The sequence below is a fragment of the Elgaria multicarinata genome, chromosome 5 (genome assembly GCF_023053635.1).
Source record: "Elgaria multicarinata webbii isolate HBS135686 ecotype San Diego chromosome 5, rElgMul1.1.pri, whole genome shotgun sequence".
Classification (NCBI taxonomy): domain Eukaryota; kingdom Metazoa; phylum Chordata; class Lepidosauria; order Squamata; family Anguidae; genus Elgaria; species Elgaria multicarinata.
The window spans coordinates 82,088,226-82,103,046 of NC_086175.1; the positions used below are offsets into that span (position 1 = coordinate 82,088,226).

Consider the following 14,821-nt stretch of genomic DNA (forward strand, 5'->3'; position numbering starts at 1 on the left):
CACATGAACTTAGCTGTGCTAGAAATGCAATTATAAGTCATAGCAAAGATGGGGTGAACAAAGTTGTATTAAAACATTTACAAGAGTTATCTTTTATTTACAGATTTTAAAAATATCTTACATTATTGCCATTAAAAAAACAACCCATTACTCAAGCTTAAATATTATGTGTTGGAGCAAATTAGCCCCTCACGCCTACGGAACAGTTTCCAACAACAGAACGGGGAGTGGCATTAATTCCCGCTCCCCACTGCATCTCCTAAAATCTGCAGAACGTCCCCCAAACCACTGGAGCAGATTTTGGGGGTGTACAGCATGAGAGAAATGAAAGACACATTGCAGAAGTCCACTCATGCAACACTGGGTCTCGCTCAATATTTTTAAAAAAATGTGAATTAAGTTTCACACAGGGAAAAGAAGCAATATCATCATTTTCACCTAACCGGTTCTGGGAGTCATATATAGTAAAATATGTTTTATTTTATTATAAAACATATATTTAGCCTAATTAACACATTCTTGGCACACTTTTTATCGTTAACCTTGATCACTGAAAGTTCATTTCATTCGGAATACTTGCAATGCTTCCAGAAGAGCCCAGAAGCTCAGGCTTTGCCAAGTTTCTGACAGGAAAGATTTCCATAACTTTGAGAGGCTACTAAGTATACCTCTGAATATTCTCTGACTCTCAATATATATTAATTTTTGACTTTGCAGTGTCCACATTTAGTGATTTGCATCATTTTCACAAAGAAAGCTGATTTGTTTTAAGTGTAGAAATTCAGAGGTTAATATCAGTATTTGTGAACCGCCCAGAGAGCTTCGGCTAATGGTCGGTATAAAAATGTAATAAATAAATAAATAAATAAATGCTCTTTGTTAGTTCGTTAGTACTCTTTGAACATTAAATTCTAAATTATATCGTCCAGATATCAAATTATACAAGGTTCTGTACCTGTCCAGGTATAAAACTGGAGGGAATTCCAACTTGTTGTGTATCTTCTCTGGCCTTCCCAAAGCCTGGTTGAATTCGAATCTTGAAAGCTCAAATGTTAAGACAGGAGGAAGCTCAGTAAACCAGTGCTGAGAAAACAAAACACAGAACGATTGCATTTTAACCATATTATCTGTAAAAGAGCATAACCTTTCAACTTTATCATCCGAGTAAAAAACATACTTCAGAGAATAAATCAGCATAAACTTTCCTTGGCACATCATCTTTTACATCTGTGTTTCAAGTTAAATAAATAAATAAAATAATAAATAAATAAGATATATTTGCTTTCAAAGAATGACTCATATCTATTATTAATAGGCTCAATTTTCAATAAATGTCAGAAAGACAATTAAATACATGCTTAGAACAATGTTACTCAGAGGGTTCATACAGATCCAGAATGTAAAAACCACACAAGTTTAGTTACATTAAGGCTTGTGTGACTAATACATCTTGTACACTTCACACCACCGACAGGGACAAAAACACTGCTCTTAGGCTTTGCTTCTAAAAAGGTCTGTTATCTTTTTAGCCTTCTAAAGATCAGAATTATTTTATACCTCATTTTATAAGCACCGTAGTGCTGCTATTGTATGATTACATTCACATTAGTATTTAATCACATTATCCTTTGATTTTCAAATCAGATGGCATCTTGTCTCTGCTGGTAATTTGTAATTCTACAGCAATGAATTTCTACATTACAACTAATGATTTCCTTGTTTATTCTCTAATATTGAATGTAGTGCAAACTCCCTTTTGTTCAAAGATGAAAACTAAGTTGATTAAAATGCTAAAATAGCATAATATTTCTATCTTGAAATTTGGAAAAGCATTCCATACTTTTTTCTCTTTGCTTTATTCACGTATTTAATCCAAATTACTGACCTTGGAATATAATAATCAAAATGTGTCAGATGCATACAAATTTCAATTTTGTAGTGTCTGCTTTTCTAGAAAGTGAACAGATCTGCTCTCTTTATTCCAACTCACTAGGCTGAACTTTGGATGCAGTAATTGCACTGAGAAACTCTTTGGGAAAGATGTTATCCTAGAACCTTAGAGAAGATCAGGACAAAAAAAAAATGAAAAATGAAAAACACAAATGACATTATCTACAAAGAAAGCCCAAGAACTGTGGACAGATCTCTAGATATACGTGAGAAGCTAACTCCTATTCATAAGGGAATCCCATTAAGAAGCAAATGTATACATCTTCTCTAAGCAACAAAGGGGTTTTTTGTGTGGAAAAAAAAAAGGTTGGGTCGGAGAGTTCATCCAAAAAGATGTTTTGTTTTATTATTAAAATTGAAAGTGTCCATCAGTCTCAAGATGCCAGCATGATTGCTTCATGATACTGAAAGTACCTTTCCACAATTCAAGTTAAGTTTTGGAAGATACAGATGCAAGAGACATTTCCATGTCTGAACACATAGACAGGTGTAAAGTACATCCTCATAGTTTGTCAGTTTGACACTATAAAATCTAGAATTTTAGGGTCTGATGCTAGGTCCTATGTATTACAAAATGGTAGATAACATTTACTCATGTATGAACAAGGACATGACTCCATCATCTGCAAAAGATAAATGTTTCAAACCCCCTAATGTTAACAGCAACTTTTCTGAGATTATTATTATTATTTCATATTGGAGAGAAAGATGACAGTAACAAGTGGAGGATCCTGCTTAGCACCAGAAATAAATAAATATCTAGTTTTTATAACGCATTCCTACCTGGGCAACCTGTGCCTAGCAACAATCTCTTCCTGAAGATGACACTCATCAGGAGTGCAGAATCACTTTCAGCCCAAGGGCCAACTTCCATTTTGAAGAACTTTTGAGGGCCATATACCAGTTGTGGGTGGAGCGAAAAGCAAATTGGGCAGGGCTAAAATTCCAAAAATGGCAGCACAGTGTAGCTTAAAGCTCTTACTGCCAGTAAGCAAGCCTTAGCAGAGGGATTTCAACCAATGGGGGGACGGGGATGCACAAAGCCAGGAAAGCACCAAATGCATGTAAAGGGGCGGCCAGGGGAAGAGCATCCCTGAAGGCCAGAGTGGACACCCACCCACCCCAAAGGGTTGGATTTAGCCTCTGTGTCAGAGGTTCTGCACCTTTGCTCTAAATTGATAATGAAGAGCAAGCCATCTTTCCTACTTACTGGACAACATGTATAATCTGCTCTTTACTTAGACCAAAATAATTAAGTCTTTAAAGCATAACGTTTACTGTGTTGGCAACAGCTAATGTCCAGTCATCGCTCCAATTCTATTGCAAAGATAAATGGGATGAGAGCTGTACACTTAAAGTGTGTGTGCTCTAGAAGTTATAAGAACTGTAAACATATAGCCTATCCAGCACAGTTTTGATGTCTATTGACATTTCAAACAAACAGGTACAGTTTCATTTGACTGCTTCTCAATCTATATGGATAAAAGCAAACCATGGTATTCCACTCACATAATAAAAGAAAAACTATCCATAAAATTGCTAGGTGGCTATTATCACATTTGTTCAACGCAATTGCAGGTATTCGATGGAAAGAGACAATATATGTTCAACCACTTAAGATGAAAGAAACAAATTCAAAGGGAAAAAATGCCAGGGGAGGTGGATATTTCACATAAGCCTAGTACAGTCTCTTCCCCCACCCACCCCGAACATTTCCTCTCTTGAGAACATTGCCCTGCTGATTTCATCATTGCTTGAAAAAGGGTCATGGATTAACAGCCCAAGAAGAGGTATCTCAACCTCTGCTAAATATATCTTTTAAAAGAAAAACAAAAATGGAAAAAACTTCCCATTTAGAGCTCTGTTCTCTAAATATATTTTTTCAAATCAAAGGTGATCCAAATAAATATGTAAGAGATTAAACTTTTCCTTTGGGCTGAAACAGCATACAAGCCTTATCAGAGTAAATAAATGACCTGCCAAAACATTTTGCATTTGTGTCATCTATATTTTAAACTATGTCAGCATCATGGAAAGGATTACAGATGTCTCCAGAAGTCTAACCATATTACTCACCTCCTGGCCGGACTTCCCAGAATTTTCTGAGTGTAAGGATTCAATTTCCCCTTCAATCATGGCAGCTTCTAGGCACTCATGCAGATCTTTGAAGCCATTAACCTGAAGAGGGTACTGGCCAAACATCTCTGTATTTTCAAATTTCTTCCCTTATCAAAAAAGGGAGGTATTAAGATTTTAACAGTAAACATTCATATATGTGCACTATGAAAATGCATATGATTTCAGAGCAGTTTCTAAATTATCAAGTTTTAAACAAGCTGGTTAATCCAGGATACTTTTTGTTAGGGTCTCAAGTAGGTCAATTCCCTCTCTTTTCAATTTATAAAGTTATATATGTCTGCATACCTAGGCATTCTCCCCAAGAATTAGAAAGCACTACCTTATATTTGGATTGCTCTGTTTGGCTTCCAAACTAATTCTAAACAGACTCACCCACCTAAGTTTGCTATTAGAGAGAATAATGGTTCCAAGCTGATGAAGGCTGGGATCCACATATCTACATTAGGCATACTAAATGGATTGGGTATACCCAGTGAGATTAACATTTTCTTCTTGCTGATAACTGTCTTTTTGCTTTTTTCTGTTCTCAAACGATATACTTTTAGCAGGTTTCTGCTATACATTCCAGTTATTACAAATCACATTGATGGTACCACATAGGCTACCACAACATTGGTGTGAGGATTAAAAACCAAACACAGAGACATTTATCAGCCCTTCCTCTTAGCCATTTTCTTTTTCTTTTTTGCCTGTGTAACACTTGTATAGCTAGCTAAAGCTTTCAAACCTAAGTTTTTCTGAAGATACAATGAGAAAGAAATACTGAGCTTTAAAAGGTGCAATCTTATGCGTGTTTAGGCAGAAGTAAGCCCTATAACACCCAGCATGCCCCCATTCTGGTTGGGGCATGCTGAAAGTTGTAAGGCACAGGATTGCACCCTTAGTAATATAAAAATAACATGCATAGGATTGCATCCTTAGTAATATAAAAATAACGTGTTTCAATACCTACTGTTCTGAAAGTCACAAAAATCAATTATTAAGAATTGAGGGGTGGAATGAGGACGTAGGATATCTCAGTGATATAGCACATGTGGTTCATGCTTAAGTTCCTAGATTCAATCTCTACCACCATATCTAGTTAAAAGGATTCACAGCAGGGCTGGGAAAGCCTTCTGTTAGAGACTTTGGGGAGCTGTTGCCAGATAGACAGTACTTGCCTAAGATAGATGAATGGCAGCATATGGGAAATATTTACCCAGGTCCAGCAGTAAGATATATATTGAAGTCCCCAGACATAAAATCTCCACACATAGGAAAGCTTCCCTGCTAACTTCAAATGGGAAGGGCAACATTGGAGGCATAATGATAATATTTAAACAAGGATTCCATAAATCAGTTATGAAATGTTGACAAAGAACATTCTGAAAGAAGCTTAGGTCAGCATCCAATGTGACACCTACTAATGTAAATTATATTGCACTAATGTGAATGACTTCTAGCCCAACATCATTTGTGCACTGGATAGTTCCCTCAGTCTTCAGTTTAAACCATAAACTGCAAAACATTGTTCTGCTGGGCTTGCATACAGCTATCTGGAGTATAAAACATTTCCCATAGATTATTTTCAGCTTACTTTTACTCTAAACACGTACATGTTTTACTTGTACAAGCTATTTTTGTTCATCATTAAAATTTTGGTTAAAGAGAAGACAATTTAGCTACAAGAAAGTTCCCCCTCTAGAACAATACCTTCAAGAACTCCAACTGCTAGAAATCGCCCATAAAACAGCTCTACCATCGGGTTCTTTGGCTTCTCTCCATCCCTAAAATACAAGGAACATATTACGAATATAAGTGTGTAACACACACACACACACACACACACCTAGAGTTTCAAGAGCAAACTACTCACCACAAGAAAATGTTCATCAATACATCTTTTACTCTTTAAAATGCTTGCATTCAATAGAACTAACTTAAATCCTGTCTATTATACTTTAAAAAAACACAAAACCTTAAGCTATATTTAAGATAGCAAATAATTCTCATCAGATTTGAGGTTAATCTTTTTTAACAAACTTTATTATTTATTTAACCGATTTGCATTCAGATTTTCAGCCAGAGTTTATAAAATGGCATGCAACATCCATAAAACACAAGTACCTTAAAAGTATTCCATTTTAAGCAAGCAAACAATAACAGTGGTAGTCCTCCATGCATGGAGAACGTTTTATTCTTCTAAACATGGGGGACTGGAGCAATAGAAGTTTGGGTCACTGTATTTGTCATCAAGGAGTAGGTGCACCTGAACTGCCCTAGTTCGCTCTCTCTCAAGGCAGTTCTTACACAGAGGATGTGATGTAGGAGGGGAAAGGATATCATGGTGTTTCTGCCTATTTGCCCACCTCTTGGTTCTCTCACAGCTGCATCAACAGGATATTTCATCAGTACTACCCGTGTTGATATATTGTATCTTACGGAGTCCACTTTAGAACACGGAAAATGAAATGCTGAGGGGAAGATAAGACGAAAGCCAGATACCAGGATATACTGCTAGATTTTCAAAATGGCTACTTACTGTTCCTCTTCAGCTTTTATTTGGAAGGCATCTTCTAACCAGTCTAATAACTTATGTGTGAATTCACTGACATCTTGCTGTTGAAAGAGAGTGAACAAACACACATTTTAAAAATATTTATTATTTTAACATGGTTGTTTTTATTCTGCTGTTCACCACTCCGAAATCTTTGGATGTGAAACAGTATACAAATATTATAAATAAATTAATATTCTATGAATATTATAGCCATTATACTTGTGGAAGAACCTGATGCCACTAGGGCTAATATAGAGGAATCAACATAGAAAGGTTTTACTATCTGCCTGGGAGAGATCACTGCATGGCTTGCAAGTGTGATGTAATTGCCCACTAATCAAAAGGAACCATAGCAATCTCAAGGATAGCCTATGCCTATTATTTAAATTCTGAACAAATGGTAGTGTATGGTGACTTTTTCAAATATAGTGAACATTGCCTATTTAAATGCTTATGATACATGGAATCCATGAGGAAGTGAAAAAACCCAAATATCCTGGGTCTAGTGTTGATCAAATCCTGGGCTAAATCTAGGGACATACCCAACTTGATTGAGACATCAAGAGAGGCAGCCTCAACTGAAAAGGCCTGCCACTTCTGACACCAAGAGAAGGGACAAGTATTATCTGTGTGGGTGATGCAACCACAGAAAATTGTAGCAACAATGGGCCTCATGTAATTGTTTTGTCTATTCAAATGAATGCTGTTGTGAAATGGGGTAATTACACATTCTTTACTCACATAACGTGCATGCCATAGTTGCAAATTGGAGAGGAGCTGTGGCTCAGTGGTAGAAGGTTCGATCCCTGGCATTTCCAGGCAGGGTTAGGGGGAAAAATCTTGCCTGAAACCCTGGAGAGCTGCTGCCAGTTAGTGTCAAAAATACTGGACTAGACAGATCAATGGTCTGACTCAGTATAAGGCAGCTTCCTTATTACTGCCAATTCACAGCTCATGATTATGCTATTATGTAACCATTATGCTTATGTATGTGTGTCAATAGCACAGTAAGTTGTTTTAAGTTTTAAAAATACTGGTTCCCTCAGTCTTCAGTTTAATTTTAAAAATTAGAACCCACCGACTTTGCACCATGGATTATTACTGACCCTAATAATCTCTTTGCAAGTCATTGTTTTACTGAAAAAGGAAAGTTCTCAATGAAGGCTTTTTAAAGAAAGCTTGCAAATAACATCAAGCTTAATATCATTCCCCAGGTGTTTTATTGTTATGGCTTTCTTGAAGTACATTTAACCCCACAATTGGATTGATACATTATTTGCTTTTTTCTATCAATGGAGGGTTAAGATGTCATCGCCCAGGGGAAGAGCACATGCTTTGCATGCAGAAGGTTTCAGGTTCAAGCCCCGGCATTTCCAAGCAGGGCAGAAAAGAATCCTGCCTGAAACCCTGGAGAGCCACTGACAGTTCGTACTCACAGTACTGGGCTAGATGGACCAATGCTCTAACCCAGTAGAAGGCACCTTTCTGTGTTCCTAAGAGAGAAACCATGGAGGTTTCAGAAAATAGAAAATGCAGATTACACCAGTGTTTCAGTTTCATTGATAGCCTGATAAGATGGCTACAGTCACCCACTCTCTAGAACAGCTTTTCCCAACAAGGTGGCCTCTAGATATTTTTGACTACAATTCCTATCAGCCCCAGTCAGCATGGCCAATGATAAGAAATGATAAGAATTATAGTCCAAAACATCTTGAGGGCACCAGGTTCAGGAAGGCTGACCTAGAGAGTCCATTATCCTATTTTTTTAAAATCTAAATATCTAACAAGATAAATATCAACTTATTGCAAATAAGGATACAGGGATTTCATTGGTTGAGTAACTATTTTTTCCTCCTTGTGCAACGTAAGTATCCATTAATCAAATATCATTTAGTCTTGAAACCTTACGTCTGCTATTTTAAAACTACAGAATGTATAATTTTATTTATTTATTTTTGACATTTCTATAATGCCTAATAGCCGAAACACTCTTGGTGGTTTACAGAAATTATTTAATTATTGTAATAAGCTTATCTTTAAAGGCAAATTGTATTTCAGATTAAAAATAAAATAGTGCATATGAATTCCACAATGCAAAGAAAGGTGCAAAGACCATGCAATTATTGCAGAACTGTGTGGAATTTTTCACAGCAGGTAAGCATAGTCTATCTGATATTTTAGTGGACTAGCAGAACTTGCTATAGTTATTTCTCATTTGCATCATTTGTTCAATTATAATTTAATCATTTCTATTCAAAGTAAGACAGAAAAGGTAACATTACCTGCTGGGAGTCAGTAGATTTGAATGCATCTTTAAGGATTTCAACAGCTCTTGAAGGATCAACATATTTTCTTTTTGAGCCAGCAAGAAGTGCAAATAGGTATCTTAGCTCACGCATAAAAGGCAAATTTCTATTTTCCTGTATTTGAAATAAATTTAAATAATTAAGTTATTTTGCTTTTTCTGCTACTACATTATAACTCCTAAATTACTGAAGGGAAGTAATGGAGAGAAAGCACCAAGAATACTGTCCTATACCACCAACCATATCACCCTCTCCAAAAAGATGAAGTATGCTCTCAGAATTAATAGGATGAATAACTAAGGGAGCACTCCTATGGCTTTTAGACAGTAGCTCAGTTCAGACATCACTTTTCTCTATGCAGTGGGAAAACTCCACTCATCGCAACAGAAAACTCCACAGAGCCCAACGCACAACACAATGGCTGTGCAGTATGCAGTAACTCTCCTCTGCACAGCGTGGATATTCAGGATGGAGTGTGTGTGTTTTTTTAAAAAAAATCCATCATAGGGTAGTGTTGTTCCTCCAGACAACACATTTCTCAACGATGGTGTAAAAACTCTACCGTAGAGTTCTAAAACCACTGTAGAGGAACGTGTTGTCTGAACTGAGCCAGTGTCTGAGGGGGCATAGGATATTTCAGATTCCCAGCTCCAAGGTGGGAGTCTGAGGTCCAATCTTCCTCCCTCTTCCCCTAACTTGCAACCGGTTTGGAAAGAACCATGTTGTGCCTATTGGAAAGAACCTCTCCAATGTGGGGAACTTGACCTCAGGGAGGGGGAGAAAGGAGTAATTTCAGTGGGCAGAGAGAGGAGGAGACCGGAGAGGCCAGGATACGAGCTATGCTGGGGACTGTGCAACCTCTTTCCCTCCCCCTTTGAGATGCTTTGCAGGGTAGGAGGAAAGGGAGGCAAAGATCCCCTCCATCGCTCCTCCCACCCTGCACTGAATGTTCATAAGCTTCCATAGGATTACACCTTAATAGTAACCAATATTGAAAACAGATGGATTATTTAAGGTCAATTCCACTTCTCTTCCATAAAAAGGGTATCAATGGGCTGTGTAAGCTCAGCAATATCTATACTGTCAACTACTAAGTTCTAAGTAGGGCTGCATAACAACTGTAGGACCACAACTCCCCTCAGCCCAAGCCAGCATAGTCAATGATCATAGATTACGGGAGCTGTAGTCCAAAGCATATATCTGGAGAGCCACAAGTTTCCCATCCCTATTCTTCCTTAAGGAAATGCCCCACCTTCCCCTTAACTGCCTCAGGACTTTCATCTCAGGACTACTAGTTAGTTATACTACTATTGACATCTTGCAAATGTCACCAATGATTTGCACGATATCATTTAACAAATCACCAGCAGTGATAGAAAGAAAACTCAAACCTGTCTCTCAACCCTTGAAGTTCAATTCTGTGGTCTATTTTAGCTGCTGTGACACAGAGGCTTATTTGTAAATACCAATCATGGCATCTTTTCATAAGACAAATGGTATTAGACAGCTTTACCTAACTTGCTGTTCTATGCAAGGTAAAATGCCCTTGCTAGACTTCCAGCCAGCACAAGTTTGCACCATATCAGGACTTCAACAGACACTATCCAGAAGTTAGGATATACTCTGTTGTCTATACCAGGACCTGAATGTTAACCCAAAATATTAGCACATAGGGTAACTGAGTATAAGAATGGGATCTTAATCTTATTTCATAGATCTGACTGTTTCTCTGCCATTTCCTCCTTTCAAACTTTTCCAGAACTGGGAAGAGACATAGTGGGGTTTTAGGAATCAAGGCATTATATTACTCTATTGGCCGTGTGTATTTTTAGTTATACCTTTTGGTTTCGGGGCAAATCTTGGGCACTTGCAGGAGGACTATAATTCAAGACGAGCCTTCGGAATTCCAGCAGATTAAATAATGACTGAAAAAGAAACAGGAACTCTGTAGTACCTCTTTTAAAAGTAAACAATTGCAGCAACATACAGTAGATGTACAGATCTGATTTGAGGGTTGTACCCCATATGGAGTGCCTTTTACATTTTTGCTTTATTTTGAAAAGCTCAGATATCAAACTTTGAGGTGCAGATTGAGTGACTGGTTCAATGAAAGAACTCAGGCAAGTGTGCAAAGGACAGCAGCCTTAAAGAGTGAAGTGGTAGTGGTACTGACAGCTACTTCAAACATTACATAGACTTGCAGTTCTCCTTTCCTACATTCTAGTGATGCAAGGAAATTGAGACTCCCATCTTAATGAACTATCTTGAGGCCCACATGGTTTTTGAATCTCTACATGGATAAAGCCAACAAATTGCATTTCAAGTACTACAGAAGATGCAGGAAAGAAAAGGCATATCTTGCTCATGCTTTTGTCTTCCATGCTTTTGAGTGTGTGTAATATCCAAAGTGAATTCAAGGACACACAGAAGCAGCAGCAGCAGCAGTGGCCGCCGCCCAGTGACAATGTAACATTTAACATTAATATGATTGCTGCTGGATCAATTATTGCACATGCAGATATATTATTATGTTTTATTCAAACAGATCATCCAAACAATTTGCAAATAGGCAATCCTGCAGATGACATCAATCAAGGAATCCAACCCAGGTCACCACAATATTTTCCAGTTAAGTTATATGGATGAGCCATATCAATGAAATCTTTTCACACACATTTGATTACTACAGAATCTATTCTACTGATGCTTAACACAGCCTTCCCATCAGCCTCAGACAGCACAGCCAATGGTCAGAAATGCTAAGAGTTGAAGTTCAAAGCATCTGCAGGGTACCAGGTTGGCAAAGCCTTAATTAACATCTCACAATCCAAGCAGTAGAGGAATATAGTAATAAAAGGCATTTGTCAATCTGATAACTTTTTATTTTAGTGAGCAGTAAAGCATATTTCTTCCAGAATCTCCTAATTTACCAACACCCCATTTCCTTTCTCTACTACACCCTCTGATACTTTGTTGATATTCTGTTAAGTAAAAGATCATGGCTATTATGGGTTAGGGAAGGTGTATATATGATTGATTCACTGAAACAGTACAACTTTTTTTCTTTATATTTCTTATTGTAGAAACAAACATTCTGCCCAACAAATATAACATGCTTAATTTTTATTAAACATATCAGTGACCAACTAGTTCAGCTGCACATTGTACTCTACTCATCCTTATGTATAGGGCACCAAATTGTCTAGAAATACTGATTCATTCAGAACAAGAAGAATAAGGCAAGAAAGGGGAGAATGAAAAGTAATCTAGCAGCTGAGTGATGATCAAACTGGGCTGCTTACGAAAAACACTGCTCACTAGAATAGGCACAAACTTATATAATAGTAACACAACCCTGGGTAACAACAGCTTGAGCCTTGAGTATTAGAGATAACAATATGGACAGATGTTTTAAATATACATTTGTTTTCCTGACTAGTAAACAAGGCATGCCTATTCATATCATTACAGTTGTACTTTAATAACTGAAATTCAACTGAAATATTTTCAACTAATGGTTAAACTGAAATATCCTATTTAGAAGGGACGACTATTATTAATAGTACTTAGCATTTAAAATATTTAGATATTTCCTTACATCCAAGGGATTCAACTATGGTCAGTAGTTCCACAAACTAAAAAGGGAGACGTTAAGCACACTCAAAACCATGCTCCCCAATATGATATAGCTAGGCAGGGTAAAAGAGCTTCATGGGAACCTATGCACTACTTAGCAGGGGAAAATAGCCAACAAACTGTGATTCATGCCAGATGTTATATGCTGTCAACAGAAGATGAGTCACTGTTGTTAGCTATACAACTATGTCGGATAAAAAAAGATGAAAGGCAGTTAGAGATAGTCTAAATAAATAATAGAAACAGCTTTAAATCTCACAAAAGTTTGGAAGAATATTAATATAACCTATGTAAATTATCATTTTCGAACTTCATATTCAACACTATTGCTTATAAGGCATATTGGTAAAATGGAAAGAGTTGGATGTGGGATTACAAAACTCTACTCAGCTATGAAATTGGCATGTACAGAAGCCACATGGGATTAAGTTTTTTTAGAAGCAAACTTTTCATCGCACTTATTTCTGTTACCACATGGTGTAACAGAATGTTGAAAGCAACTTTGCTTTTCTGGCAGATGAGAATCTACTGACTGAACAAAAATAAACTTTTGGCTCAAGTTGCAAATGGTGAAAAACAAAGGAAACGATTCATAAAGCAGATATCAATAAAACAACACTTCCATTAGGACAAGTTTCCAAAGGGGAAGCTTGTAACAGTAGTGTAAGATTTGTTTTCGTTTTATCTTCGTACTATTCCACACAGTACGTCACTGATTAATGAAGGCAACATTACACTTTGCTGACCTCTATTTAAATGTGTCAGGTTTCAAAAGACCCCTAGGGAAAGCATGAAATATTGTCACACAGTTGATGCAACCTAAGGAGCCCATCAATCCTGTGGTTAAATAAATTCTGTAGGAGGTAATGTCCAAATTTATCCCATATGAAGTAAAGTTAGTTGAAATATAATCCACCCTGGTTGGCAAACAAAAACAAACATAAGAATCTGTAGTTCTATCACAACAAACTTGCAACACTAAACTTTTAAAAAATATTAGCAAGTTTCAGATGATAATTCTGCTTCAAATCTTTCCTATTTATGTGGTGGATAGCAGCCACTACAATGACTCTAGAAAGTATAAAGTTGCATATTGGTTGTAATTAATATGAGATCAAGATGTGTTTTCAATCCTCTGGGCCAAGATTCAGTTTCCACTTCTTAGAGATGCCCATAAGAGTATTTGAAATTGATAACTATTGAGGGCATTAAGAGAAAATAGGCTTTGAAAAATTCACCATCACAGGAGAAAAGGACTAAATTTCATAATGGGGCGGGGAGGACACCCAATATATCTACAACAATAGCAACTGTAGCATCACACATACAAGTGCATGCTGCAGTTCTATCGAAGAGTTTAAATAATTGCAGCCCAAAGTGGATGGAGAATAGGCCTTTACAAGAGTCCTATGTGATTTTCATAGAACAACCAAGTCATGTCACAGTCTGGTTGAAGCTACAGTCAAGCTACAACATTATGGTATGCAACAACAAAAAGTGCCTTAGGCATGTTTAGATAGGAAGAAGTCCTACAACTCCCAGCATGTGCCAGCTAGCATGGCTGCATTCTTAGAGTGTTATTTGATTATATTTACTATTTGTAAATGTATGTTCCACTTTAATAGATGCTCCCCAGCACAGCTTACAGCAATTATAACATACAAAAATTCTACTTTTAAAAACAATGCAGAAGTATCCTAAGATGGGAAGAACTATTTAAAATGGGAAATAGTATTTAGTTTCCAGTGGCTGACAGGTCAAAAACCCAGCAGAAGCAAAACAATTTAATGACATTCCTAAAACATTCCTTCTGAGCAAGTTGTACAAACCAGGAGCCACCACTAATGATGGTAAAACCTGACACAATAGGTGAGTTTGCAAATCACAAAATGCACCCCACCCCACCCCCCAAAATAAGTCAAAGCTACTCCTGACAAAAGGGATATTGATCCATATTGCTGAGAAGATAAAATAAAGTAAATAGTGGATAGGCGAATGTGCACACTTGCACATGACAGGAAAAAAACAAACCCCTTTGGGTAATGCCAAAGCACTGAAAAAGAAAAAGGTGCAAATGGTTTACAGACATTCCCAAGTGTCATTTCTGTATCAGTGGAGGGCAGACAGCACTGACGAGGGAGGAGAGAGGAAGCAGTAGCAAAATGGCAAAGAGTAGCCATGTTTTAAGCCGTTCTTGCTGATGGCCTTTTGGGAAATACCACTCACAATCCATTATTCCGGTTGGCAAGTC

General features: G+C 37.2%; 1 protein-coding gene across 3 annotated transcripts in view; it reads right to left on the minus strand.

The window, feature by feature from the left end:
• USP25 (ubiquitin specific peptidase 25) overlaps positions 1–14,821 on the minus strand; it is a 74,299-nt gene that overhangs the window by 30,699 nt on the left and 28,779 nt on the right. For all 3 annotated transcript variants that reach the window (XM_063126753.1, XM_063126751.1, XM_063126750.1), the window contains exons 6-11: positions 10,773–10,859; positions 8,911–9,048; positions 6,611–6,687; positions 5,782–5,855; positions 4,027–4,175; positions 956–1,083 (exon numbers count right to left, since the gene is read on the minus strand). In XM_063126753.1, coding sequence (XP_062982823.1) covers positions 956–1,083; positions 4,027–4,175; positions 5,782–5,855; positions 6,611–6,687; positions 8,911–9,048; positions 10,773–10,859 — 653 coding nt within the window. The remainder of the gene's footprint in view (positions 1–955; positions 1,084–4,026; positions 4,176–5,781; positions 5,856–6,610; positions 6,688–8,910; positions 9,049–10,772; positions 10,860–14,821) is intronic.